The sequence below is a fragment of the Perna viridis genome, chromosome 2 (assembly GCF_037379345.1).
Source record: "Perna viridis isolate PV_CMFRI_1.1 ecotype Kerala chromosome 2, ASM3737934v1, whole genome shotgun sequence".
NCBI lineage: Eukaryota > Metazoa > Mollusca > Bivalvia > Mytilida > Mytilidae > Perna > Perna viridis.
This window is the reverse complement of record NC_142446.1, coordinates 6,204,148-6,232,063: the sequence shown is the minus strand read 5'-3', so window position 1 is coordinate 6,232,063 and position 27,916 is coordinate 6,204,148. Positions and strand designations below refer to the sequence as shown.

The 27,916-nt window shown below is 32.8% G+C and overlaps 1 protein-coding gene across 1 annotated transcript; it reads right to left on the bottom strand.

Moving 5' to 3' along the window:
* Positions 1-693: 693 nt before the first annotated feature.
* LOC148623461 (uncharacterized) lies at positions 694-27,540 on the bottom strand. Its single transcript, XM_088565262.1, has 8 exons — positions 27,394-27,540; positions 13,446-13,533; positions 13,020-13,209; positions 12,239-12,339; positions 9,292-9,459; positions 8,413-8,538; positions 7,535-7,669; positions 694-5,866 (listed from the first exon to the last, which is right to left on the bottom strand). Exons 1-8 carry the CDS (start codon positions 27,498-27,500, stop codon positions 5,738-5,740), a joined length of 1,044 nt encoding a protein of 347 aa, XP_088421388.1. The 5' UTR covers positions 27,501-27,540; the 3' UTR covers positions 694-5,737.
* Positions 27,541-27,916: the final 376 nt, after the last annotated feature.

The following is a 27,916-nucleotide window of genomic DNA, read 5'->3' as shown; positions in this document are numbered from 1 at the left end:
TGTTTCAGTAATTTTGACTTTATATTACAGGTTAAGGCCTTCCAAAAATTAGTTCAACCCAACCGCAGACACGCCCCTGTCCACAATCAGGAGATGTTAAACCGCAGACACACCCCTGTCCACCTTGTGATACAATTCAAATAAGTCTATAGTTATCTATGAAATGTTTATTTTCCGCCCCTTTTTGGTCCCAATTAAAAAACAGAAGGGCCGTAGCCCCCAAAATTGATGCAATGTCTTAAGATGACAATGACAGCGCCATACCATTTTAGGACCTTAAAGAATGAGGCACTTTAAGAACTGTATTTGCCCCTCTACAATACTGGAAATTAGAAATTGATATTACTTTTTATTGTTTAGTATGTTTAATGAATGATTTAGTATGCTCAACCACATTTATAGGCATATGATCTTACAATGATTGAAAATATGATGTCCCAAATCTGTCAAATTTCTGTTAAATATGCTACAATTAGGCACTTTTTAGAACATTTTTCAATTTTTTGAGAGCCTCTGACAACTTTATCCAAATTATAATTGATTTTGATTTTTGAATGCCACTTTGATGAGAGTCCAATCTTTTAAGATATTCCTGGTTCACTTAAGCAGAGATCTTTGGCATTTTTACCAACTTTGGTTTTTTGGACAGATTTTAGGCTTCCATAAAACTGAAAATTAATGAAATGTTCAAAATTTAAAACCATATTAAAAAAGATTTAATCATCAATTTAACAGTGCACATCACTTTTAAGTCATTTACTTCAAACCTTTTTTCTGGCAAAAGAGGGGGCCAAATGTAAATCTAAATTTGCTGTTAAATTCTGCATATCAAAATACAACAAGCATTCAAAAAGAAATTTTAAGTTATAATTTTATCCCTATGGGGGCAATTTGAAAACAATACAGTAAGATTAAGCACATCAAAGAACACCAATTTAATCCCATTGAAAGTGTTAAAGCAATAAACAATTGATAACAAGTGAAAGATGTTGCCCTTAATAAGTAAGGTCGTAACCGTTAAAGGTAGAACGGTATTATTTATTTCCCATAGGCGACAATAGTAAAACTTATGAAAAAATTCACACCTTTATAACTATGACGGAGCTATAAACTGACTTTTTTCCAGTAATATCTTCATTTCCCTAAATAAAATTGCGATCAAAGTCATAGCAAAACCGCCTCGATTCTTTGGTATTTTAAACAGAAGATGTTTGGGGTCAAAGTCCCCCCTTTTTCTGCGAATGGCACATAAATTTTAAAAAATCATAATATTTATATAAAATGGTTTTCAAAAAATATAATGCAATTTTTTAAAAGTATAATAATGTTAGAGCCTGGAATTCATAAAACATTTTAGGTATCAGCACAATTTGTCCAATCACAGATGTATTTACTTAAGTAGGGTACACAAAAGGCCAACCTAAAATAATGAGAAATAGTACCGTTCTACCTATAAGCATTCCCAACATTCCTTGTGTGAAACCTTGCAGTATAATTTCAAAAAGATTCATTCACTTGTCTAAGGATTACATTTATGGCACAGTATCAGGGTAAATCAAAGTGCTGACAGCACTGGCGGTTTTTGATTCTTGAGAAAATTGTAGCATGAACAAAATTTCAAAGGTTATATGATGTGAAATAAAATTGTGATCATAAATTGCATTTTAAATACTATTAAGAACTGTTCTTTTTGATATGAATAAACTGAAAGTCAATCTATACTACTGATCCAACTTCACACACATTTACATATTTTGTTCCATTTCAACTTTTCCCCCAATTTTAAATCTATCAAAACGTTAATGTGCATTTACGTTCAAAGCTACATTAACATAATATTTATCCTACATAACCATTATACTTGAATAAAATCAATATCTGCTTAAGAAAATAATTTCCTTAACATAAGATTTTCAAAAAAACTAGACACTTTTATCAATCTGAATTTCCCCGCCAATTTTACTTTTTTAAAATCAATGCCCTTCACTTCCTTTATATAAATGGTAAAATATTAATGACAGGATGGATGATTTGACTTATAAGCGTGTTAAAATGAAAATATTTAACACATTTAATCCTTCCAGACACATTACTGCAAGAAATAAATAAATGTCAATTCATTACTAAATATCTTGCAAGGCCAAAAAGCAGTCCATCAAAGCTTGAGTTGATATGAAGACTAGATCTTAATTTTATTTGCATAAATAATAGAATATTATTGAGCTGATAAATTGCAAGAAACATATTACTTGTTATAGAAGAGGTCTTGAATAATATTAAAGGAATTACATTTGGACTATATTTTGTGCAGTGTTCAGAAATAGTAGGGAAATTCTAGTGATAGACCGGTGACATAAGGTATTTTGAAAGATCAAAAACCCCAAAAAATAAGCATCTAAGCGTATACTTAATTCGACTTATGCATATGCTCAAATCAATTTGGCATGTGCTTAATTCAAATTTTGCCTATGCTAAAATATTTTAGCATAAGCATAATTTGAATTATGCATATGCATAAATAATTTATTCAAGCATATACTTTATTCAAATTAAGGATATGCTTTAATATTTTAGCATATGCAAAATTGGAATTAAGCATATGCTTTAATACTCATGCATAGGCATAAATCGAATTTTGCATATGCTAAAATATTAAAGCATATCCTTAATTCAAATAAAGCATATATTCAGAATTTGATTTTAGCACAATTTTTTACCCATCATAGACATTGCCTAACATTATACAAATGTTTTACAGTGGCACAGGATTTTGTTTAAATACCTCACTTCCAACAAATAAAGAAATGGTGGAGCAAATCAAGTGAGGTACCCCATTCACCATCGGTTAAACCAGATTACCACAAAATAATTTGAGGTACAGACCATTTGATTTCATGTGGGGTAAGATTGGGGCTGGGATTTTTCAAAATAAATTTCCTTGTTAAATAACACTATAACAATAAAGTTGAAAACGATAGCACTTTCCGTATATCCGTTACACCCTTCATTTCGTGCATTATAAAGCTAGGACATCGTTGCTTCCAGTAGATAATTCGACTGTCTTTGTGGATATAAATCATTAAAATCTTTCGTAACACAGTGTTAGCCAATCATTTGCACGATATGAGTGACGCAGACCATCAGCTGACTGTTCCTATGCTTGGTTTAGTTGTCGTTTTCGTGCTAACATATATACTCAATAGTGTTAGACCCAGTTTACTATCATGTATATGGTATTTATATTACATGACGAACTGAGGAGATTCTTTACGCCCTTGGGTGTCATTTGGGGTCTCTCATGAATACTGTAAAGCATCGAAGCGTCGGTCGGTAGGGTTTTAATTTTATTTAATTTTTTTGAAATGAAATAAGTCGTATATAGTGACACAAATGATTTATATATATTTAACTCCTTGGTGACACCAAACTCAGAATACAATGAAAACCAAATATGCAGACTAAACATGCAATAGACCTATAGTCCGCGGCATTATGGGATTCGGCGCTTAAGATAATTTTTTTTGACGTTGGTGGTCAAAACAAAAATATCTCAAATGCCGAATCGCAAAAAAGTACACTCACGGCATGTATGTTTACAATCGATTTTAAATATATAAACAATCAGTATTTCTAACAAGGATAGAAAAAAAACATCTTAGGCTTTTTTTTTCAGAAAGACAATCGGCAGACGTTTAAAGTATTTTTTTCAAAAACCAAAATCGGTAGGGTGACCGTAAACATTTTTTTAGGCATAAACGGGTAGTCTATTTATTACTCCAGCAGTGGTAGAGGTCGTCTGGCAAGCTATTTTCTGACTTGGGTTGGGTTATGGAGGAACGGAATTGCAACCTCTTACACTGTAGGAGTAGTCTATATACAATGAGGTTTGGGTTATGGATTTTCAAAAGCGGCCGAAATTTCTTCACGTTTTGCTAGGGTCCAAGTTTAAATATGACCTTCCTTTTACATATATTTTAGGTGTTTATGTTCTATACACGTACGCGTATATCATGTTTATGAACTTTTCGACGTTTAGTTGCAAAACACATTGCATTAATTTGATGCATCTGTTAAGCTGGTGTAGTTCAGTTAGCTGTCCATTTCTGTAATATGAAGTTTCGGGGATATAGTACTATAGAGATTACATTGTGTATGTACATGTAAAAGTACAACTATACATGTAAGCACCTTCCCGAGCCTCCAGTGATTTTTTAACTATATATGTATATATCAGACTGCATGTACGGATAACTCTTAATATGATTTTTAATTTAACTAATTCTTTAAAAAGGTCATATCCTTCCAAAATGTACGAGTGAGCACACTTTTAATTTCCATGATAGTCTAAAGTCATTTACTAAAATGCTATTTTTTGTAATACAACTATCATTTGGGTGACCGCGACTTAAATATTTCATTTAAAATTCTTCAAAAATGTTATATTCTTTCAAAATGTACGAGTGTAAACACTTTTAAGTTTCATAAAGGTCTAAAATTTCTGTATAAAGTGTTTAAAATTGTCAATATAGGTACTCTATCATACTGGTGTCTGCAACAACAAAAATCAGTCCAAATTCTTTAAAGTCAGGGGCGCAGCATGTACGGCAGGCAATAATTTTGTTGGTACTGCATGCCATACATGAAAGTCAGGTCTAAAATTGAAAAAAAATCAAGTTCAAACATAGCAGGGCTTCCTTCTCGTACGAATCGGGAATGGGGGCTACAACTTTTTTTTCAGAATCACGTACATGTACTGTATGTAATTCAGTCAGAGAAATATTCTCGAGCTAGTGACACTCAGGAACTCTTCTAATCCACGCATCTGTTCTACCTAGAACAGTTCCTGACAGGAGTGTGTCAGGACACATGACAAATTATAACAGAGCATGTCCAAAGCCCTGACAGACCCTGACAAGGTGTGTCGCGGGTCAAAACAATTTCTGACAGTTTATAACTGTTCTATGACCGCGAATCCTGACAGAATCGAAGTGAGGTTAGAAGTGATCACAACTCTAACCTACATGAAGTGAAATGATTAATTCTTATCATGGCATAAAAAGTTCAAGACATCCATACAAGAACACCTTCAAGGAAGAAGCATTGTAACATGTATATGACTTGTCTTATGATTATGCAAGACATTGTCGAATTAGTTCCCCATTTATTGATATCAGTAGATATTAAGTAACATATATGTTAATGGACATTTATCAATATGTGCATATTTCAGTTATCGATATCAATAAATGGAGGAGTTTTCTAGACAATGCAAATACGTTCACTTTACCGGTGCACCTGGTCCATGCTCCCAGTTTTTAGGGGAGTCTGAGGTGCTCATTTACTTTTGTAACGTAGTATGTATTATCTCAATTACTTTATGTTCTTTGTTGATTTTGTCTATTTTCCATGTTTGGTCTTTGTCCCTGGATTACATTCTTTCGCTAGAATCTTGGTTCCCTTTATTACTCTTTCAAAACAAAACGTATTTATGTTCAAATTTGCTCTTCAGGGAATACCAGTCTGCGTCCATACTTGCCCCTCGGGCAGTACCAGTCTGTGTCCCCACTTGCATTAATTATAAAAAAAAAAATACAATAAATAGTAATTTGGGCCACAAGGCAGGTGAAAAATATTTTTGGCCCAGCACCCACATACAATCAACTGGTCAATGCCTTATGGCTGAGTTCTGTATACATATGCTAATGTAATGTAGATCTATAACTTGTGTCCTCTTTCTTCATGATGTAATCAATTTATATGTCTGCACTGTTCTATCAAGACAGCCTATTACAATTTGTTTGTGTCCATCATAATCTAACAAATCCACACTATTAACCCAATCAGCTGTCACATGGTGGCAAACTTTCTGTTAAAAGATGTTAAGCATTTAATTTAAAAGAGCACAATACAATTCACATATATAAATGAAAACTTTTAAAGAGGTCTTATATGTAGTTTGTATATATCACCAAGCCTACAAGATATCCTAGTTTGTATATATCACGAAGCCTACAAGATATCCTTGACAATTTTTGTAGTTTGTATATATCACCAAGCCTACAAGATATCCTAGTTTGTATGTATCACCAAGCCTACAAGATATCCTAGTTTGTATATATCACCAAGCCTACAAGATACCCTTGACAATTTTTGTAGTTTGTATATATCACCAAGCTGACAAGATATCCTAGTTTGTATGTATCACCAAGCCTACAAGATATCCTAGTTTGTATGTATCACCAAGCCTACAAGATATCCTAGTTTGTATATACCACCAAGCCTACAAGATATCCTAGAAATTTGAAGAACTTTGTGAGGATTCCCGCTTTTGTAGTACAACATAATTATTGCAATAACAGTTGTAGGAAATGATGAGGCTTAAAAGTAGATTGCCTTCAATGCTTACACAAATACCCACTATTATCTCATGGATTTCTTCCATTCTAGCAAAAATTCAACCTTTTTCCACTTGTGGAAATGATGAACTTTCTTATATTCATGGAAGAAAACCAAGCTTTTACAATAAATGATGTGTATGCAGACCTAGTCTTCGCAGTGAGAAAAGACATAAAGCATCAGTGAAATTATCAAAGGCTATGTTAAGAGGGATGAAACCACACCAAGTAAGCTTTGGAGGATTTTAATGAAGTAAAACTTCTCTATATAATACACTGTAGTAGTTTGTTCCCTGACTAAGAAAAGCTTTAAAGTAAACTTAATTATTAACTATAAAATATGGAAGTGAATGTATTTTAAAAATTGCACAAGAAAATAGCCATGAAAAAAACTATATCTCAGTGAACTTTTAACTTTGACCTATGACCTATGACCTTGAAAATCAATAGAATTCAAGACTACTCACTGGGGTTTGACTTAAGGATGGACTGTAGTGTTACTTTTTGGTGAAAAAAAAACAATGTAGGCAAACTTCCAAACAAAATATTCCACACATCACTTGGACTTTAATCATGTAAAACCCATAACTCTGATCATCTCCCATTACAGAGATCAAACAATCATTACCTACCTTCGTGTATATCTTCATATGAAACATTATCTTCCTATAAAATGTAATCATGGAGTTTATAGGAGGAGCCGCCAATATATGATGTTCACATAATTGAAAAACACTTATGTTAAATGTCATCCATTTCCAAGCAACTCATAATAATCATCTTCCTTCATGCATATCTACATATATAAATATTTGAATAAAATTTCAAGAAAATCCATTGTTGCACAAGCAATATATGTGGACAGAGAGACAGACAGACAGACAGACAGACAGATAGGGTAGTTCCTATTTACCCACAAACTTCGTTTGAAAGAGTCCAATACAATGATATAAAAATAACATGACATTTTATGCTGATTTTAAGTTTATGGAAGATTCTAAAATTTTCAGCAGAAGCATCATGTGCATTTGAAATATTAAAATAACTTCATAGAAGAAAGTTTGAAAACCCAAGCATTGAATATAGATTTTTCAGTGAGGTGAACATCATATGTTGATCTAATTATAAAATCCTGATACCTTGCCATCCATGTAGATATGAACACCATTGAAATGACCAGCACATACAAGTAAGTGATTGTCCTGGTCTGGAAAGTCTATAGATTTCAGCTGTGTTACAGTGTAACCTGTATTCACGTACTCTTCTTCTGTTATCTAAACAGAACAATTAAATTGATTGCCATGAAACATATTATTTTACCAGAAAAAGAGTAACTTCATTTCAATTGAATCCAGACATTTTCTCATCAAGATTTTTTAACAACTGTAAAAGGCCCTAAAATAAACAGTAAAATATTTTAAGTATAATGCAAATTACTTTCCTTACAAAAATACAATCTTTCAAAAAAAAGATGTATTTCTCAAATTTAAACCAACAGAAATAAAAAATATCTTACACAGAGTATTCTAAAATTAAACTAATTTCAAATGAATGTCATCAAAATACAAGTAAGTACAGATAGATATCTAACACAATATATGCCATAAAGTTTCTTTACAAGCATAAATTCCAGATAATAAAAACTTCACAAAAAATTTATTTTAATGCAATAAATTTTTGAATAGAGTGATTTCATAATATTGATAAGAAATTTCAGTGCTACTGAATTTCTACATAACCATTAGAAGAAAAAGAAACTTTTTTTTTTATAATTATAGGCGATGATAAGTTAATCAATTTGCTTATGCGTATGTTACACTCATAACCATGAAAAACTTATACCTAAAAATTAAATTTCAGTATGGTTCTGTCTAAAAATCATATAGGTGGTAATGCGTCACCAATTAATTTTGCTATAAATGACTTATTTTTTGTCAATTTTGATTGTGTATTTCACATGCTTGACTCAGGTTATGGAAATCTTGTACTTAATAGCACTTTTAATTCTTCAACTTACACTGAAGTTACAGAAAATGTAGATAGCCCCTGATTCTGTTCCTAATGCCACCTGGCGGTCAGCTGGCAAACCAGAGGGAGGTAACAATGTCAGCTTTAGAGGATCAACAAATTTACCAGCACACATCTTCAAAATACAAATAATGCCAAAAAAACCACTGCATTTGTCTTTACTTGAATTATATTATAAACACCCTGGATTCTCTGGTTACTATGACACCCATTACTCTTGCATTGTTTATACCTCATGAAATAAATGCAATATTATTTTCAACTAGAGGTTTTACAGAGCTTGAATCACTCAGTACTATACATGTATTTATAAAATCTGGAGGACATATCATTTCAAGAAGCATCATATTTTTTTTCGGTTTTTTTGGGATCGATGGAGATATTTGCAGGCCTTATATCATAAAGATCATTTCATCAATTAAAATTCTTTCACTATCTATTATAGTTTTCAAGACATTAACTAAACAAGAGCACCAAGGACAAATTACTCAAATAAGAAGTTGTCCTAAGACCACTTTTGTTGGCATCCCATTGGAATCAATTTTCAATTGAAGGATACGTGAAATAAATGGTTTTACCCATCATGTTCTACAAATTGACATAGTGGCCATGTTTGATGTCTGATCAGTATAACCAACACGATTGTTGAAGTAAATAGTCTAGAATGCAAGGTCCAGTTGTTTGATAGATTTATTTAGTGGACAAAGGAAGTTATCCTTTGGATAAGTCTAATATAATCTATACAAGTCATCTGTTTCAACTTGGCCAAATTTGATTACTGTGCACTAAATAACTTAGTAGTTTAAGAGAAAAAAAGATTTATAAACATTAACAAACAAGAACTGATACAAAGTAAAAACACACTTACTGCTGTAACAACTGATGGTGTCTTGATACATGATATAATTTGACCTTGGTGAATAACATGAAGATTATTAGAACTGTCTGCTGCAAGAACATAACTGGTAAGTTTACCATTCAAATCAGCTAAATCTACTGCTAATAAACATGTCACAGTAGACTTCACTGTAGGATCCTGAAAACAATATTTATAATATTCTTTTTTTTTTTGAAACATTAAAAAGACCAGCTCATATCATGTTACGCAAAACTAACCACTTCTAACAGAACAGCTAAGCCATACTGAACAATAAACATAATGATTTAAGACACTTCTGCTAAGTTTAGTTATAATCCATTGAAGGATGATAGTGTTTTCTAGGATAAGAAAGACAGTAGCATTACTATGTCCACTGTTATGAGTTTGATGACAAGGAGATAATAAATAATATACCAATATTTTTTCTTTGGATAAGGGTAAACTAAATCTTAAAAAACCAATTCAATGTACGTGTATATTCACGTGTTCCACAGTTTTGTGAGTTCCTTCATCTTAAAACAATGACTTCTGATGTGACCATGAACTGTACACGTACGTCCACGGGAAAATGGCAATATATTCTGGAACATGTACAATGCTTCTTAAATGAACTGACCTTAATAATATAAAGTTGTACCAAGTTATTTTTCCATCAAATTACAGTTCGGAGAAAAGTGATTCCTTGTCAATTTATAGTAAGGGGAAGATGTACCAGGCTAACTAACTTAGTTAGGAGAGGTTGTCCCTGAGTGTTAGTAATATCACTGGCCACTAAATTAGGAGAGGATGTCCCAGAGTGTTAATAATATCACTGACCACTAAGTTGGGAGAGGATGTCCCACAATGTGAGTAATATCACTGACCAAAACTTAGGAGAGGATGTCCCAGATTGTTAGTAACATCACTGACCACTTAGTTAGGAGAAGTTGTCCCAGAGTGTTAGTAACATAACCGACCACCATGTTAGGAGAGGATGTCCCAAGGTTTTAATAATATCACTGACCACTAAGTTAGGAGAGGATGTCCACATTTGTAATATCACTGACCACTTAGTTCGGAGAGGATGTCCCAGAGTGTTAGTAATATCACCGACCACCAAGTTAGGAGAGAATGTCCCAGGGTGTTAGTAACATCACTGACCACTAAGTTAAAAGAGAATGTCCACATCTGTAATATCACTGACCACTATTTAGTTAGGAGAGGATGTGCCTAAGTGTTAGTAATATCACCGACCACCAACTTACGAGAGAATGTCCCAGGGTGTTAGTAACATCACTGATCACTAAGTTACGAGAGGATGTCCATATTTGTAATATCACCGACCACTTTGTTCAGAGAGGATGCCCAAGAGTGTTAGTAATATCACTGACCACTTACTTAGGAAAGGATGTCCCAGAGTGTTAATAATATAACTGACCATTAAGTTTGGAGAGGATGTTCACATTTCTAATATCACTGACCACTATTTAGTTAGGAGAGGATGTGCCAAAGTGTTAGTAATATCACCGACCACCAAGTTAGAAGAGAATGTCCCAAGGGTGTTAGTAACATCACTGACCACTAGGTTAGGAGAGGATGTCCACATGTGTAATATCACTGACCACTATTTAGTTAGGAGAGGATGTGCCAAAGTGTTAGTAATATCACCGACCACCAAGTTAGAAGAGAATGTCCCAGGGTGTTAGTAATATCACTGACCACTAAGTTAGGAGAAAATGTCCCAGGGTGTTAGTAATATCACTGACCACTTAGTTAGGAAAGGATGTCCCAGAGTGTTAATAATATCACTGACCACTAAGTTAGGAGAGGATGTCCACATTTGTAATATCACTGACCACTTAGTTCGGAGAGGATGTCCCAGAGTGTTAGTAATATCACTGACCACTTAGTTAGGAAAGAATGTCCCAGAGTGTTAATAATATAACTGACCACTAAGTATGGAGAGGATGTCCACATTTGTAATATCACTGACCACTATTTAGTTAGGAGAGGATGTGCCAAAGTGTTAGTAATATCACCGACCACCAAGTTAGAAGAGAATGTCCCAGGGTGTTAGTAATATCACTGACCCCTAAGTTAGGAGAAATTGCCCAAGATGTTAGTAATATCACCGAACACCAAGTTAGGAGAGGGTGTCCCAGAGTGTTAGTACCATCACTGACCACTAAGTTAGGAGAGGACGTCCACATTTGCAATATCACTGACCACTATTTAGTTGGGAGAGAATATCCCACAGTGTTATTACCATCACTGACCACTTAGGAGTGAATGTCCCAGGGTGTTAGTAATATCACTGACCACTATTTAGTTAGGAGAGGATGTCCCAGAGTGTTAGTAACATCACTGACCACTTAGGAGAGGATGTCCCACAGTGTTAGTAATATCACTGACCAAAATGTAGGAGAGGATGTCCCAGAAAGTTAGTAGCATTACTGACCACTTAGTTAGGAGAGGATGTCCACATTGTAATATCACTGACCACTATTTAGTTAGGAGAGGATGTCCCAAAGTGTAACATCACTGACCACTTAGTTAGGAGAGGATGTCCCAGGGTGTTAGTAATCTCACTGACCACTTAGTTAGGAGAGGATGTCCCAGGGTGTTAGTAATCTCACCGACCACCAAGTTAGGAGAGGATGTCCCAGAGTGTGAGTAATATCACTAACCACTTAGTTAGGAAAGGACGTCCCAGAATGTTAGTAACATCACTGACCACTTAGTTAGGAGAGGATGTCCAACAGTGTTAGTAATATCACTGACCAAAACTTAGGAGAGGATGTCCTAGAGTGTTAGTAACATCACTGACCACTTAGTTAGGAGAAGTTGTCCCAGAGTATTAGTTACATCACCGACCACCAAGTTAGGAAAGGATGTTCCAGAGTGTTAGTAATATCACTGACCACTTAGTTTGGAGAGGATGTCACTAATTACTTACTCTGACTGATTCATTAATGTTTATTCTCCATAATTCTTTGGATGGTAAAACTGCAAATATCTCTCCAGAATCATTACTCATGATGATTTCTAAGTTCTGAACTGCAATTTCAATATTAATACCGGAGTAAATCACTCATGTAAGCTACAGGGAGTTATACTGAGTGTTAAACATGAGCAACTTGATGTCTGCATTACTGTCAAATATACTTCGAGTCAATTACATGTATCTTTGAGATTGATTCAAATTCAACAATATACACAGAACATGCTTATAGAAAAGCTGCATTCAGAACACATCATAAACCAGAGGCTCTTAAGATCCCAAATTTCTCTTCAATATAATTTGTTCAGAGCAACTGTGCAAAGTTTTAGGCATGTATGTAGATTTAAGATGTCGAAGTTTCAGATTAACAATACCCCTAAGTGTAACAGATAAACAACCTACGAATCATGTTGTATTCATACTAAATTTGACTTGACAAAGTTTAACGAGTACATTCTGTATTTGCTCCTGTATTAATGAGGCTACGATAATAAAGAATGTTGTTTTATGAAGGAAACTGCACTATTGTTTTGGACAGTATTCACAAAAATATCTTAATTGGTATTTTATTAATGGCCCTGTAATATATCCAATGTCTGATATAATGACCTGAGGATGTATAATGGCCCCAGGCATAGACTCCGAATGCCATTGTGGCAGTGCCAGTATATACATGTAACACCTACTTCTTAATGCATTAACTCCTAAGAAAACCTATTTAAAGTTGACAACTTACTTTTATTAGTGTGTGTTTGTATACAGTTGATACATGAGTCTGATACACTTTGACGACACAGAATCTGCTGGTTACAAAATACTGTCATCATACCATAACAATCAGCTACTATCAGATCATTGTAGTAGAATTTAGTCACATCCTGTATAGCCATACATTGTATTGGCCCTCCTTTTGTCTCCATGGTAGTCTAAGTTGTAATCAATTATATATATATATTTCATTTCTAATTTGATTATTTCCACTAGACTTACTTTAATTTTTTTTCTAAGAAAATCCTTAAATGTACACACATGTATTGTACATCTAGTTCTGTACAAATCATTGAACTGGTACTCATTTGTACTGCACATTGTGTGATTGGTTCTATTAATGTTACAAGTTAAATTTTTTTCCCAAAATAAATTAGCTTGAAAAGGTTTTTACCTGAGAGGGTTCTGCTGAATCCTTTACTACATCTAAAATACGAACAATACCATCCTCCCCTCCAATGATCAAGTTTGTGCCACTTTTTCTATAATCAAAAGAAATATATTTCTGACAAAAATTCATTAACATGCTTAATATGTCTAGTCAATTTTGATTGCAATTGGACATTTGACAGAGGATAAGAATTTAAATGGAATCAGAGTGGCCCTTTTTGGTCTCTAAATTCTAAAAAAGGTTCCAGTCACAACCTCCAAAATCAATCCTAACATTCCATTGTGGGTTTGCCACCTTGTGGTATAATATTAAAGGGATCCATTCCCTTTTATTAACATTATGATCCTAAATTCAATAAAAATGCTTGTTTCTGAGCCCTTTGCAGTCCTTAATTCCTGCATGTAATTGGATCAAGTCAGAAACCCAAAGATAAATCTTAGTCTGCCTCAGTGACACCTTGTAGTACAATTAAAAAGGGAATAATTCACTGTTACTCAAGTTTCTGTCTGAACAACAGGAAAGTGCATGTTTCTGGCCCCTTTTTGATCCCTAATTCCTAATTGGTTCATGTCAAACTCCAATCAAAGTGCTATTAGCACTTAATGTTTTAGATCCTTGTGAAAATTGTAGCATGAACAGAATTACATGATGTAAAAAAAATAATCATGTAAAATTTGCATTTCCCATACTATATGCAATGTAGAATTGTTTATTTTTTCTAATGTGTATGAACTGATTCTTTAGTACTGATTTCAGAGGTTTAATCTGTTTAACAATATCCAATTGAACACACATTTACAAATTTTGTTACTGTTCGCATTTTCACAATTTTTTAAACCAGTCAAAAAATTAGTTTGCAATTACATTCAAAATAGTGCTTAAGAAAATAATTTCTTAAGTAGAAAGAAAACCAACAGATACGGTGAAAAGTAATAAAGGCACCAGTGTATAAACTAAATACAAAATAGTAAATACTTTCAGAGATGTACATACCAAGTAAGAATTTAAAAAATTGACTATTTTTATTAATTTAAATTTTCCTGTGAATTTAATTATTATATGATTAGAATTACTGCTTTTCACTTCCTGTTTATCAATTATCAAATCTCGATGAAAGTATGAAGATTTTGACGTGTATTAAATGGAACATACTTAACACATTTATGCTGCAGAATTTATTACTAAAACATCTTTCAAGGCCAAAAAGGAGTCACTTAAACAGGTCTTTGCTGAAATCTTCATTTGATTTGAAGACTAAGATCTAAAATTGATTTGAAGACTAAGATCTAAATTTGATTTGTAACATTTGATTGAATATAATTAAAATGAAAAAACTGTCTGAAGTAAATTTACTGATAGGATGAAAAGGAAGGACATTGGACTATATATTACTGATAGGATGAAAAGGAAGGACATTGGACTATATATTACTGATAGGATGAAAAGGAAGGACATTGGACTATATATTTACTGATAGGATGATATAAAAGGAAGGACATTGGACTATATATTACTGATAGGATGAAAAGGAAGGACATTGGACTATATATTACTGATAGGATGATATAAAAGGAAGGACATTGGACTATATATTACTGATAGGATGATATAAAAGGAAGGACATTGGACTATATTACTGATAGGATGATATAAAAGGAAGGACATTGGACTATATATTACTGATAGGATGATATAAAAGGAAGGACATTGGACTATATATTACTGATAGGATGATATAAAAGGAAGGACATTGGACTATATATTTACTGATAGGATGATATAAAAGGAAGGACATTGGACTATATATTACTGATAGGATGATATAAAAGGAAGGACATTGGACTATATATTTACTGATAGGATGATATAAAAGGAAGGACATTGGACTATATATTTACTGATAGGATGATATAAAAGGAAGGACATTGGACTATATATTACTGATAGGATGAAAAGGAAGGACATTGGACTATATATTACTGATAGGATGAAAAGGAAGGACATTGGACTATATATTTACTGATAGGATGATATAAAAGGAAGGACATTGGACTATATATTACTGATAGGATGAAAAGGAAGGACATTGGACTATATATTACTGATAGGATGAAAAGGAAGGACATTGGACTATATATTTACTGATAGGATGATATAAAAGGAAGGACATTGGACTATATATTACTGATAGGATGAAAAGGAAGGACATTGGACTATATATTACTGATAGGATGATATAAAAGGAAGGACATTGGACTATATTACTGATAGGATGATATAAAAAGAAGGACATTGGACTATATATTACTGATAGGATGATATAAAAGGAAGGACATTGGACTATATATTTACTGATAGGATGATATAAAAGGAAGGACATTGGACTATATATTACTGATAGGATGATATAAAAGGAAGGACATTGGACTATATATTACTGATAGGATGATATAAAAGGAAGGACATTGGACTATATATTTACTGATAGGGTGATATAAAAGGAAGGACATTGGACTATATATTACTGATAGGGTGATATAAAAGGAAGGACACTGGACTATATATTACTGATAGGATGATATAAAAGGAGGGACACTGGACTATATATTACTGATAGGGTGATATAAAAGGAAGGACACTGGACTGTATATTACTGATAGGGTGATATAAAAGGAAGGACACTGGACTGTATATTACTGATAGGGTGATATAAAAGGAAGGACACTGGACTGTATATTACTGATAGGGTGATATAAAAGGAAGGACACTGGACTATATATTACTGATAGGGTGATATAAAAGGAAGGACACTGGACTATATATTACTGATAGGGTGATATAAAAGGAAGGACACTGGACTATATATTTACTGATAGAATGATATAAAAGGAAGGACATTGGACTATATATTTACTGATAGAATGATATAAAAGGAAGGACATTGGACTATATATTTACTGATAGGATGATATAAAAGGAAGGACATTGGACTATATTACTGATAGGATGATATAAAAGGAAGGACATTGGACTATATATTACTGATAGGATGATATAAAAGGAAGGACATTGGACTATATTACTGATAGGATGATATAAAAGGAAGGACATTGGACTATATATTACTGATAGGATGATATAAAAGGAAGGACATTGGACTGTATATTACTGATAGGATGATATAAAAGGAAGGACATTGGACTATATTACTGATAGGGTGATATAAAAGGAAGGACATTGGACTGTATATTTACTGATAGGATGATATAAAAGGAAGGACATTGGACTATATTACTGATAGGATGATATAAAAGGAAGGACATTGGACTATATATTACTGATAGGATGATATAAAAGGAAGGACATTGGACTATATATTACTGATAGGATGATATAAAAGGAAGGACATTGGACTATATTACTGATAGGGTGATATAAAAGGAAGGACATTGGACTGTATATTTACTGATAGGATGATATAAAAGGAAGGACATTGGACTATATTACTGATAGGATGATATAAAAGGAAGGACATTGGACTATATATTATTGATAGGATGATATAAAAGGAAGGACATCGGACTATATATTACTGATAGGATGATATAAAAGGAAGGACATTGGCCTATATATTTACTGATAGGATGATATAAAAGGGAGGACATTGGACTATATTACTGATAGGATGATATAAAAGGAAGGACATTGGACTATATATTTACTGATAGGGTGATATAAAAGGAAGGACATTGGACTATATATTACTGATAGGGTGATATAAAAGGAAGGACATTGGACTATATATTACTGATAGGATGATATAAAAGGAAGGACATTGGACTATATATTTACTGATAGGATGATATAAAAGGAAGGACATTGGACTATATATTTACTGATAGGATGATATAAAAGGAAGGACATTGGACTATATTACTGATAGGATGATATAAAAGGAAGGACATTGGACTATATATTACTGATAGGATGATATAAAAGGAAGGACATTGGACTATATTACTGATAGGATGATATAAAAGGAAGGACATTGGACTATATATTACTGATAGGGTGATATAAAAGGAAGGACATTGGACTATATATTACTGATAGGATGATATAAAAGGAAGGACATTGGACTATATATTACTGATAGGATGATATAAAAGGAAGGACATTGGACTATATATTTACTGATAGGATGATACAAAAGGAAGGACATTGGACTATATTACTGATAGGGTGATATAAAAGGAAGGACATTGGACTATATATTTACTGATAGGATGATATAAAAGGAAGGACATTGGACTGTATATTTACTGATAGGATGATATAAAAGGAAGGACATTGGACTATATTACTGATAGGGTGATATAAAAGGAAGGACATTGGACTATATTACTGATAGGATGATATAAAAGGAAGGACATTGGACTATATATTTACTGATAGGGTGATATAAAAGGAAGGACATTGGACTATATATTACTGATAGGGTGATATAAAAGGAAGGACACTGGACTATATATTACTGATAGGATGATATAAAAGGAGGGACACTGGACTATATATTACTGATAGGGTGATATAAAAGGAAGGACACTGGACTATATATTACTGATAGGGTGATATAAAAGGAAGGACACTGGACTGTATATTACTGATAGGGTGATATAAAAGGAAGGACACTGGACTGTATATTACTGATAGGGTGATATAAAAGGAAGGACACTGGACTATATATTACTGATAGGGTGTTATAAAAGGAAGGACACTGGACTATATATTACTGATAGGGTGATATAAAAGGAAGGACACTGGACTATATATTTACTGATAGAATGATATAAAAGGAAGGACATTGGACTATATATTTACTGATAGGATGATATAAAAGGAAGGACATTGGACTATATTACTGATAGGATGATATAAAAGGAAGGACATTGGACTATATATTACTGATAGGATGATATAAAAGGAAGGACATTGGACTATATTACTGATAGGATGATATAAAAGGAAGGACATTGGACTATATATTACTGATAGGATGATATAAAAGGAAGGACATTGGACTGTATATTACTGATAGGATGATATAAAAGGAAGGACATTGGACTATATTACTGATAGGGTGATATAAAAGGAAGGACATTGGACTGTATATTTACTGATAGGATGATATAAAAGGAAGGACATTGGACTATATTACTGATAGGATGATATAAAAGGAAGGACATTGGACTATATATTACTGATAGGATGATATAAAAGGAAGGACATTGGACTATATTACTGATAGGGTGATATAAAAGGAAGGACATTGGACTGTATATTTACTGATAGGATGATATAAAAGGAAGGACATTGGACTATATTACTGATAGGGTGATATAAAAGGAAGGACATTGGACTATATATTACTGATAGGGTGATATAAAAGGAAGGACATTGGACTATATATTACTGATAGGATGATATAAAAGGAAGGACATTGGACTATATATTTACTGATAGGATGATATAAAAGGAAGGACATTGGACTATATATTTACTGATAGGATGATATAAAAGGAAGGACATTGGTCTATATTACTGATAGGATGATATAAAAGGAAGGACATTGGACTATATATTACTGATAGGATGATATAAAAGGAAGGACATTGGACTATATTACTGATAGGATGATATAAAAGGAAGGACATTGGACTATATATTACTGATAGGGTGATATAAAAGGAAGGACATTGGACTATATATTACTGATAGGATGATATAAAAGGAAGGACATTGGACTATATATTACTGATAGGATGATATAAAAGGAAGGACATTGGACTATATATTTACTGATAGGATGATACAAAAGGAAGGACATTGGACTATATTACTGATAGGGTGATATAAAAGGAAGGACATTGGACTATATATTTACTGATAGGATGATATAAAAGGAAGGACATTGGACTGTATATTTACTGATAGGATGATATAAAAGGAAGGACATTGGACTATATTACTGATAGGGTGATATAAAAGGAAGGACATTGGACTATATTACTGATAGGATGATATAAAAGGAAGGACATTGGACTATATATTTACTGATAGGGTGATATAAAAGGAAGGACATTGGACTATATATTACTGATAGGGTGATATAAAAGGAGGGACACTGGACTATATATTACTGATAGGGTGATATAAAAGGAAGGACACTGGACTATATATTACTGATAGGGTGATATAAAAGGAAGGACACTGGACTGTATATTACTGATAGGGTGATATAAAAGGAAGGACACTGGACTGTATATTACTGATAGGGTGATATAAAAGGAAGGACACTGGACTGTATATTACTGATAGGGTGATATAAAAGGAAGGACACTGGACTATATATTACTGATAGGGTGTTATAAAAGGAAGGACACTGGACTATATATTACTGATAGGGTGATATAAAAGGAAGGACACTGGACTATATATTTACTGATAGAATGATATAAAAGGAAGGACATTGGACTATATATTTACTGATAGAATGATATAAAAGGAAGGACATTGGACTATATATTTACTGATAGGATGATATAAAAGGAAGGACATTGGACTATATTACTGATAGGATGATATAAAAGGAAGGACATTGGACTATATATTACTGATAGGATGATATAAAAGGAAGGACATTGGACTATATTACTGATAGGATGATATAAAAGGAAGGACATTGGACTATATTACTGATAGGATGATATAAAAGGAAGGACATTGGACTATATATTACTGATAGGATGATATAAAAGGAAGGACATTGGACTATATATTACTGATAGGATGATATAAAAGGAAGGACATTGGACTATATTACTGATAGGGTGATATAAAAGGAAGGACATTGGACTGTATATTTACTGATAGGATGATATAAAAGGAAGGACATTGGACTATATTACTGATAGGATGATATAAAAGGAAGGACATTGGACTATATATTACTGATAGGATGATATAAAAGGAAGGACATCGGACTATATATTACTGATAGGATGATATAAAAGGAAGGACATTGGACTATATATTTACTGATAGGATGATATAAAAGGGAGGACATTGGACTATATTACTGATAGGATGATATAAAAGGAAGGACATTGGACTATATATTTACTGATAGGATGATATAAAAGGAAGGACATTGGACTATATATTACTGATAGGATGATATAAAAGGAAGGACATTGGACTATATATTTACTGATAGGATGATATAAAAGGAAGGACATTGGACTATATATTTACTGATAGGATGATATAAAAGGAAGGACATTGGACTATATATTTACTGATAGGATGATATAAAAGGAAGGACATTGGACTATATTACTGATAGGATGATATAAAAGGAAGGACATTGGACTATATATTACTGATAGGATGATATAAAAGGAAGGACATTGGACTATATTACTGATAGGATGATATAAAAGGAAGGACATTGGACTATATATTACTGATAGGGTGATATAAAAGGAAGGACATTGGACTATATATTACTGATAGGATGATATAAAAGGAAGGACATTGGACTATATATTACTGATAGGATGATATAAAAGGAAGGACATTGGACTATATATTTACTGATAGGATGATACAAAAGGAAGGACATTGGACTATATTACTGATAGGGTGATATAAAAGGAAGGACATTGGACTATATATTTACTGATAGGATGATATAAAAGGAAGGACATTGGACTGTATATTTACTGATAGGATGATATAAAAGGAAGGACATTGGACTGTATATTTACTGATAGGATGATATAAAAGGAAGGACATTGGACTATATTACTGATAGGGTGATATAAAAGGAAGGACATTGGACTATATATTTACTGATAGGATGATATAAAAGGAAGGACATTGGACTATATATTACTGATAGGATGATATAAAAGGAAGGACACTGGACTATATATTTACTGATAGGATGATATAAAAGGAAGGACATTGGACTATATATTTACTGATAGGATGATATAAAAGGAAGGACATTGGACTATATATTACTGATAGGATGATATAAAAGGAAGGACATTGGACTATATTACTGATAGGGTGATATAAAAGGAAGGACACTGGACTATATATTTACTGATAGAATGATATAAAAGGAAGGACATTGGACTATATATTTACTGATAGGATGATATAAAAGGAAGGACATTGGACTATATATTACTGATAGGATGATATAAAAGGAAGGACATTGGACTATATATTACTGATAGGATGATATAAAAGGAAGGACATTGGACTATATATTACTGATAGGATGATATAAAAGGAAGGACATTGGACTATATATTTACTGATAGGATGATATAAAAGGAAGGACATTGCACTGTATATTTACTGATAGGATAAAAGGAAGGACATTGGACTATATATTACAAGTAAACACAAGTAATCAATTGTACATTTTTAAAAAATATTTGATTTTTTTATGATTCATTTAAATGGTGCTTTCAAGACCCTACTCCAAATTATATGCAATGACCTCTGTTTTTTAACTCTTACATAAACCTTTCATGTGTGTACTATACAATGTCATTTTTAATTCACGAAAGTAAAAATAAGCGACCCAAAATATCCCTACATATATGTATATACATGTATTCTTTAATCATGTTAATCATGTGCTAAGATTTGAATGGTGTCTATATATAGTAAAATACAAAATATCAGTTGTAGATTTTATTTATTTCTGTTTTTGTTTCTGCCCGTTTTTCTTTTAGTTTCTTTGCTTGATTTGCTCTTTTAAAATTTCTTACTTATGTTTGTGTGCTGTATGTGTCTGTCTTATTATAACTGTCTTATTGCTTTGTCAATGTATATTACATGTATGCATGCACTGCATAGCTATTTATGTACTTTATGTTGGTTATAAAAGCTCCTAAGAGCTTATGTTGTAATGAACTTGCAGACTTAAAATAAAGCTCACTTGATTTGATTTGATTAGTAGATATACAGATACATGTACATATATGAGTACTGAGTATTTTTTTATTGATAATGATCTCATTTTCATAAGTAGTCTTGGAGGGCATGTGATGTTAGAAATGTCTTTTAAATAGTTAGAGAAAATTTATTGAATTCCAATGAAATTCTAACTCTTTATTTATTTCCTTTTGATATATCCCTACTCACTAGAGAGTAGACCTCACCATTTTAAAGACAAAAGCAATTCTCACCAATCTGCTCATCAGATTTCAGAACAAAATATCATCAATCTGTTTGACATTATCTGTTAGACATCTGTTAGACGTTAGTCTGTTAGATATTATCACATAAATTTTTGGCATAAACTTGTTTCACAGGAGACAATGAAAATTCAGTTGGTGAGACTACTTGCTGGCAAAAAAACAAATGTACTCCTTGACCAGTAGACCTTACTATGGCTATTAAAATATAGCCTCCTTTGACAAGTGGTCAATAAAAACTAGTGCTCAATAAAAAAAACTTAGATTTGTATTGTTCCTAAATAAAAGCATATTTGTCTTTATACATTTTCCATTTATCATGTTTCAATGTAAAAGTTCAGTGTGCAGTGGGGCTCTGTGGCAGAGGATAAATTCTATTATAAATACTGATATTTTCACATAGGATCAGGAAAAGCTCACCCTTTGACCAACAGGCAAATAACAGTAACTGTGCAAATTACAAAAATGTAAAAGGAAGGAAAAGTGCTCAACCAAAGATGCATAGCCACCCTTTCATCTGTTTCCCACAAATGCAAGTAAAATCTCAATTTTAAACAGTAAAACCAGTCAGACCCTGGTAGATGCCATTGCTTTGTTTAAAACCAGCCAGACCCTGGTAGATGCCATTGCTTTGTTTAAAACCAATCAGACCCTGGTAGATGCCATTGCTTTATTTAAAACCAGTCAGACCCTGGTAGATGCCATTGCTTTGTTTAAAACCAATCAGACCCTTGAGCACTGGTCAGGCGAGTCTATATGTCATGACTATAAAAATATAAATATTTTGGTTTAACCTATTTCCAGTGCAATCACAAAATCTGTCAGCATTTCAGTGGCGGATCCAAGGGGTGGTCTCACAGTGCACTGGACCTTTTCGAACCTCTTTATTTTTAAGGCAACATTTTCTCAAAGTACAGTGGTAATTATTTAATTAACCTTTCATAGTAATACTTGACTGGACAGCAACATCCTGAGGTGTCAAAATGGCAGTATAGTGATTAATATGGTTTACATGGTATTAAACTCAAAATTACTTTTATGTCATCAAGGTTCCAAAAGCAAGTTAGAGCAGGATGTCGTGTTAATATTTTAACCAAAAAAACAAAGTAATATTTTTTTAATTGAGCAGAAGTCTCAGGGATGAAAAAAAATCAAGCTAATTGACATTCATTTAGGGGTATGGTCTAAAATGTGTAACCTGTATCCTTACCCGTACCAACTTTTCCCCATACCCAAATAATGTTTTGCTAAAATATTCATTCTTACAGTATGTTAAGAACTGAAAATTGCATGAGATGTGGAAAAGTCTGTATCAATTCATTCCTAATCAAGAAAATGATGTATATTTTTCTAATATTTCTTGTTTGATCGGTTTTCAGAAGTTAAAAGGTCTAAAATGTGTAACCGGAAGTTACCGTACCAAACTAAGTATTGACTATTTCTCCCTTTCCTGTCCAAATTTTACGTTTTTCTAAATCATTTAGAGATTATAACTTCACTTTAAGACTTGGATAAAGTTTTGAAAGATTGAAAATTGTTTTAAAAAAACAAGTGTTTGAGTTTGAATTCCGTACCCTACCCAGTGAAAATCCCCGTACCAGCATCTTATCTAGAATGAAAAACAAATTCTAACAAACATAGTCTGATGCAATTTTAATTTATTGTCAATGAAAATTTTAATAATATTATGATGTTCTAATGTCAAATATGCATTACAATTGTACAGATAACAAAAATACTGTACTTTTATTTTGGATACGGGAATTTTGGGTTACACATTTCAGACCTTTTGAAAATGTAATGGAGGTGACTGTAGCTAGATGATACTTTAATATTATTGTTTACTTATCAAACTGTTCACATGATTTGGCTTTGGTCATGTGACACTGTTACCTATGTAAACAGTCATAAATTAGTTATGTAAATTAGTAGTTAAGGTTGGTCAACAGGTAGGATTTTAAATCCTGCACTTTCCTGTCAATGATGTTAAGGTATTTAAGTCAAAGCCTGTCAACTCCAGTAAACTAGGTGAACAGGTTAATTCACTCATATACATTTAAAAGCGTTATGTAGTATAAATTATAATGCACCATTGTTTTCTGTGACTTTGTACTTTGTTAAAAAAAAAATTGTGTTTCCACATGTAGTTCTTGTTCACAGTGTTTAATGACAGAGCCCAGTGCACAAACAATCGATGTGGGGTGTATTGTATGAGGTTTGGTCATAGGTAGTAGTTTTTGACATATAAATCTAGGAAAGCAAATTAATCTGTGAACATTCAAACACTTACCATCATTTATTAAAAGAAATATAACACTACTTATGGTTAGATTGGTATTGTTGTTGTCTTAGATTTTTAAGTGTTAACTGGTCATTTTCACTGAGAAACTTGCACATTCAGAAGACTCCTGTTACAACAACAAAAAAACAAATATTAAAAAGGAATTTTTTCGACAAACATATTAAAACTTAATTCTAGCCTAACCATCATGTCATTTTGTAAATGTGTGTGTACCTACTTTCAGCTGGAAATACCAATTAATAATGAAAAAAATGCCAGAATAGTATTTGGGTACGGGGAAAAGTTGGTATGGGCACAGGTTACACATTTTAGACCATACCTCATTTGGGACCATTCCCAAATTTTTCTCCGGGTCCGCCACTGCATTTATATTCATAATAATGTTTTCGTCATTTGATAGGTGAATATCAAAGCTAAGTTCATAAAAATAAATAATGTCCATCAATTGTTCTTTTAATTTTTTATCTACAGTTATGCCCACCGGATAATTTCGGTCACTAGGTTACAGACCACCAATTCAACCAATGAGCATTTGGAACGTACGCGAAAATAGTCCTACGCAGAAATTACCCCTGTTCCTCTTAGTGCTGTGAAAAAAGTTCTCATCTTATTTTAAAAATTTAAAGAGTTTCTGAAAGGAAAAACATTTCTGTACATTTTATAGGTGCATTTTGCTTCTTGTGATGTGAAGCCTAATCTCCATAATGATTTTTAAATATACCCCTATCTTGTGAAAACACTGGGATTTCCCATGCTATTTATAGACCCTTCACTTCCGGTGACCAGTACTGCACTGCAAGTCTGCTAACCCCACATGCCATTCTGAGGATTGTGAGCTGACATATGTAGAATCATGCTGATATATAGTCATCTGCAGGTTAAAGTTAAGGTAAAGTCCAGAGAAGCCATTGAATATTGTGAAATTAGCATAGAAGCCTATGGGAAGTGGAATTAGTGGTTTTTAGCCTTAAGCTGAAGCCATGGCAAAATGAAAAGTTTCTTGAAATAGCTTTAAACTACTTGAAGATCTTGTTAACTTTGCCATGAGAGGAATACACTACAAAAATCCTTCAAAATATGCATTTTTTTAAGTTATAGGTCCAAATTATGGAAAATTGGTCTTTTTGGCTGATTTTTATGTCCTATCTTGTAAAAAGTGTAGAAAATTTAGTAAAAATATCAAATATTAAACTTTGAGGGCTATATTTACCTAAATATGGTAGTAATAAGCACTTGAAATCAAGTTTTGTGTAGATTTGAGCAAAAATTAGGTTAGAAATGAGGAAAAACTCACTTTCATTACTGCGGTTAAGGCCATATAAGCATTCCCCTATGGCAACATGGAAAATCCATTATTGAGCACTTTTTTTGCTTTAGGTGCCCTTTACTGGTCATGTTTTAATGTGAAAACACTGTATTTACAAATTTAATGCCAAATATATCACCTTTTGTGAAAATTTAAAGATTTAGGATTTTTGACATGTGATCAAGAAAAAGGGGGAGGCATGTCAGAAATAAATTTTTAAAAATAGACCAATTTCTCAGAAAATGATTACTTTTAAAACTATTTCTTCATTAATATTGTTAAAAAACAAGTTGTGATTGATATTTTTTATTTGAAAAGTCAGAAAAAGTTCTTTGCAAATATTTAATGCATTTCAGTATGGTAGAATATTTTCACTTTTTTGCTCGCACAACTTGGTTACCCTATATTTAAAAATCAAATATTTAAAAAAGTGCTTGTCACATTTCACTGAAACTTTGCAAATGCATTCAGTATGTGTGTAGGAAGATACCTGTATAGTTATTTATTTTTTCTAAGACAAAAAGTGACTCTTTAGGTTACAGACCACCAATTCAACCAATGAGCATTTGGAACGTACGCGAAAATAGTCCTACGCAGAAATTACCCCTGTTCCTCTTAGTGCTGTGAAAAAAGTTCTCATCTTATTTTAAAAATTTAAAGAGTTTCTGAAAGGAAAAACATTTCTGTACATTTTATAGGTGCATTTTGCTTCTTGTGATGTGAAGCCTAATCTCCATAATGATTTTTAAATATACCCCTATCTTGTGAAAACACTGGGATTTCCCATGCTATTTATAGACCCTTCACTTCCGGTGACCAGTACTGCACTGCAAGTCTGCTAACCCCACATGCCATTCTGAGGATTGTGAGCTGACATATGTAGAATCATGCTGATATATAGTCATCTGCAGGTTAAAGTTAAGGTAAAGTCCAGAGAAGCCATTGAATATTGTGAAATTAGCATAGAAGCCTATGGGAAGTGGAATTAGTGGTTTTTAGCCTTAACTATGTCTATGGACAGAATAAATGGTCTATTCTGAGTTAAGTTTACCGGTTGCCTACCTAAATATTGTACCAACACATAGCGTGTTGAAGTTATAAGCCGTCTGAAGACAAAGTGTTTGTTTTAGATCAAAATTTCCTAATGGCCTATCATTTTTCAACTTCATTTTCTTTCAGATCCAAAGGTAGGTCACTCTAATATTTAGAACGAACTGTTGACTTCTGAGTCGAGACGAGTCGTACCAAAATGAGTTTGGACCAAAATAATTTTGACTACACGTATCAAGGATTTATACAGTACTATTAAAATACTTGCCTGTATGACGTTGTAAGTCTCAAATATTGTTACTATTACTGTAGATCTAAACACCCTCCCTTCCTCCCTCCCTACTAATTGCTCACCGTTCATGGACGATGAGTACTGATTTAAGTAAATCAGACAAAATGTACATGAACAGAAATTTTTATTTATAGTCAGATGCACATTACAAAAACATAAGATCTGAAGAGCTTCTATACCGACTCACATAACAAAACAATACATAAAAGTACACAAAAGTCACGCAGACATACAGATATACAA